Source organism: Salvelinus sp. IW2-2015, unplaced genomic scaffold (genome assembly GCF_002910315.2).
Source record: "Salvelinus sp. IW2-2015 unplaced genomic scaffold, ASM291031v2 Un_scaffold2367, whole genome shotgun sequence".
In the NCBI taxonomy this organism is placed as follows: domain Eukaryota; kingdom Metazoa; phylum Chordata; class Actinopteri; order Salmoniformes; family Salmonidae; genus Salvelinus; species Salvelinus sp. IW2-2015.
Genome location: NW_019943692.1, coordinates 12,271 through 15,857, shown reverse-complemented (window position 1 = coordinate 15,857; position 3,587 = coordinate 12,271). Strand labels below are relative to the sequence as shown.

General features: G+C 41.0%; 1 protein-coding gene across 1 annotated transcript in view; it reads left to right on the top strand.

The window, feature by feature from the left end:
* LOC112073790 (E3 ubiquitin-protein ligase TRIM39-like) overlaps nt 1–691 on the top strand; it is a 2,098-nt gene extending 1,407 nt beyond the window's left edge. The window contains exon 3 of the mRNA XM_024141025.2: nt 62–691. Coding sequence (XP_023996793.1) covers nt 62–606 — 545 coding nt within the window. The 3' untranslated portion in view covers nt 607–691. The remainder of the gene's footprint in view (nt 1–61) is intronic.
* The last annotated feature ends 2,896 nt before the right edge of the window (nt 692–3,587 follow it).

The following is a 3,587-nucleotide window of genomic DNA, read 5'->3' as shown; positions in this document are numbered from 1 at the left end:
ATCTAGTGTTTACCAGGGTTACCTACCCCTGATCTAATAAAGTGTGTGTTTCTCTCCACAGTGGATGTGACTCTAGACCCTGATACAGCACATCACTACCTCATCCTGTCTGAAGACGGGAAACAAGTGAGACATGGAGACATAAAAAAGGATCTCCCTGATAACCCAGAGAGGTTTGATACTGGTCTCTGTGTCCTGGGAAAGGAGGGCTTCTCCTCGGGGAGATTCTACTATGAGGTTCAGGTGAAGGAGAAGACTGGGTGGATTTTAGGAGTGGTCAAAGAGTCCATCAACAGGAAGGGGGAGATTACAGTGAGCCCTGAGGATGGATACTGGACTGTGTGGCTGAAGAATGGAAAGTACACGGCTAATGCTAACCACTCTGTCCCCCTCTCCCTGAGAGAGAAGCCCCAGAAGGTGGGGGTGTTTGTGGATTATGAGGAGGGTCGGGTCTCCTTCTATAATGTGGAGGCCAGGTCTCATATCTACTCCTTCACTGGCTACACCTTCACTGAGAAACTCTATCCATTCTTCTGCCCCGGTCTTAATGATGGTGGTAAAAACTCAACCCCACTGGTCATCACTCCTGTAGATATCACTGACTGACTGTTTTATACCAAACATTGAAATACGGTTAACATAACTAATGATGTAATAGCCAACAGCTAATTTAATAATTATTTATAATGTAATACATAATAAATAAATCAGCAGATCATGTATTTACATTTTACATTTATAATGTAATAACTTTTCCTGATGTTATCATCAATCAATTGCAGGTATTATTGCAGTAGTAACTGTCATAAATAATTATTATAATCTGTTGAGCACCAAGTTATTTCAAGTTTCAATGTCACATGCACAGAGAAAAGTAAATCACAGTTTGCCAGTGTGTCACGCTCTGACCTTAGTTCCTTTGTTTTGTCTTTTGTTTTAGTATGATTAGGGTGTGAGTTGGGTGGGTTGTCTATGTTAGTTTTTCTATGATTTTCTATTTCTGTGTTTGGCCTGATATGGTTCTCAATCAGAGGCAGCTGTCAATCGTTGTCCCTGATTGGGAACCATATTTAGGTGGCCTGTTTTCTGTTGGGTTTTGTGGGTGGTTGTTTTCAGTCTTTGTGTGTCTGCACCAGACAGAACTGTTTCGGTTGTTTCTTTGTTGTTTTGTTATTCAGTGTTCAGTTTTGGATTATTATTAAATATCATGAACACTTANTTTGTTATTCAGTGTTCAGTTTTGATTATTATTAAATATCATGAACACTTACCGGGCTGCACCTTGGTCCTCACCTTCTTCCACCGACGACAGCCGATACACAGTGCTGGTCATCTTCCTCATAATGTAATCCAATAAGACCTACCTGTCCATCTATCTCTGTGGACCATATCATCTTAGTGGATGAGATCCACATTCTTCTTCCTGATATAACATGACATTGGGAAAATGAAAAACAGTTCAATAATTGCAACAGGATCCCTAGGTCTATATGATTGTCATATTTTCAGTAATCCCTTAAAATTAGACTGTAGTGTAGAACAATATCACTATGAATTAGTTCAACAGTGAAGTACATTCCTGCATGCTTATATATTATGTTTCTCACTAAGTTTTTATTGAAAACCTTTTTAGCGGCTTGAACTGAAAAGAGAGCTTGCAAATAATCACTTAATTGTACTGTTCACTACACTGTCTCCTGTGCACATGGCAATACACTTGTATGTGATTTGAACAATCAGTTCCCTCCAAGGAATTTTTATAAAATTGAAGCTGATTTACTGCATTTCTACACAATTTAAAAACTCTAAAATGCGATTTGGAGAACAGCAAATACAAGCAAAATAGACTCCAGCCAACACCTGGAGATTCATTCAGTTCAAGCAAGCCAGCCAGCCATACAAACTGCCTACCTCTACCTCCCAGAGGTCTGCATGGTCCTGAAATCAGCAAACTAACCCTGCTAAACTACATTTGCCTTTTAATCAGGATTGGGATGATTTTAGTAACCTATTTTAAAATGTTGGTGTTGAGGTACGGTTCATCCTTAGGAGATAGAACACGTCTCCTTCCTGAGCGGTATGACGGCTGAGGAAGTACCGCTCAGGAAGGAGACCTGTCTCCTAGAGATGAACATACTTTGGTTTCGAAAAGTGCAAATCAATCCCAGAACAACAGCAAAGTACCTTGTGAAGATGCTGGAGGCAACAGGTACAAAAGTATCTATATCCACAGTAAAAACGAGTTCCTATATCGACATAACCTGAAAGGCCGCTCAGCAAGGATGTCACGCCCTGGCCTAGTATTCTTTGTTTTCTTTATTATTTTAGTTAGGTCAGGGTGTGACATGGGGAATGTTTGTGTTTTGTCGTTTTGGGTGGTTATATGGTAAAGGGGTGTTGGGTTTAGTGTATGAGTTTGTGTTGAGTGAATGTTTCTAGGTATGTCTATGGTTGAGTGTATGTTTCTTAGGTATGTCTATGGTTGAGTGTATGTTCTAGTATGTCTATGGTGCCTGAGTGCGTCCAATCAGAGACAGATGTCTTTCATTGTCTCTGATTGGGAGCCATATTTAAAGCAGCCATAGGCATCATGCATTTGTGGGTAATTGTCTATGTTCTATGTTGCATGTGTGCACTAGTTCTTGCATAGGCTTCACGTTCGTCTGTTTGTTATTTTGTTCGTTTGTTCATCTTCAAATGAAGAGAAGATGTATTTTTCACACGACTGCGCCTTGGTCTCTCTCTCACCGCAAGACGATCGTGACAAAGGAAGAAGCCACTGCTCCAAAACCACCATAAAAAAGCCAGACTACGGTTTGCAACTGCACATGGGACAAAGATTGCACTTTTTGGAGAAATGTCCTCTGGTTCGATGAACAAAATAGAACTGTGGCCATAATCGACCATCCGTCAATGGTGTTTGGAGGAAACAAAGGGGAAGCTTGCAAAGCCGAAGAACAACAGCCATCCCAACCGTGAAGCACGGGTGTAGCAGCAATCATGTTGTGGATGTGCCTTGCTGCAGGAGGGACTGGTGCAACTTCACAAAATAGATGGCATCATGAAGGGAGGAAAATTATGTGGATATATTGAAGCAACATCTTCAAGACATCAGTCAGGAAGTTACTAAAGCTTTGTCGCAAATGGGTCTTCCAAAATGGACAATGTGTAAACGCGCTTCTCTTCTCCTCATCAGAAGAGGAGTAGCATGGATTTGACCAACGTGCAGCGGGTTTTGAATACATCATGAAACTTTATTTACAAGCACAAAACTAAACACACGAGAAACACTTGAATATTTTACCAAAAACAACAAAAACGAAGAAGACAGACCTGCAACGAGAGTACTTACATAAAACACGAAGACGCGCGGACAGGGAAAACAGACTACACAAAAACCGAACAAACGCTACAGTCCCGTGTGGTACACCGACAAGGACACAGGAAACAAACACCCACAAAAGCCTACTGCCTATGGCTACCTTAAATATGGCTCCCAATCAGAGACAAATGAATGACAGCTGTCTCTGATTGAGACCCAATCTAGGCAGCCATAGACATAACTAGACAACCTAACAAACACTATC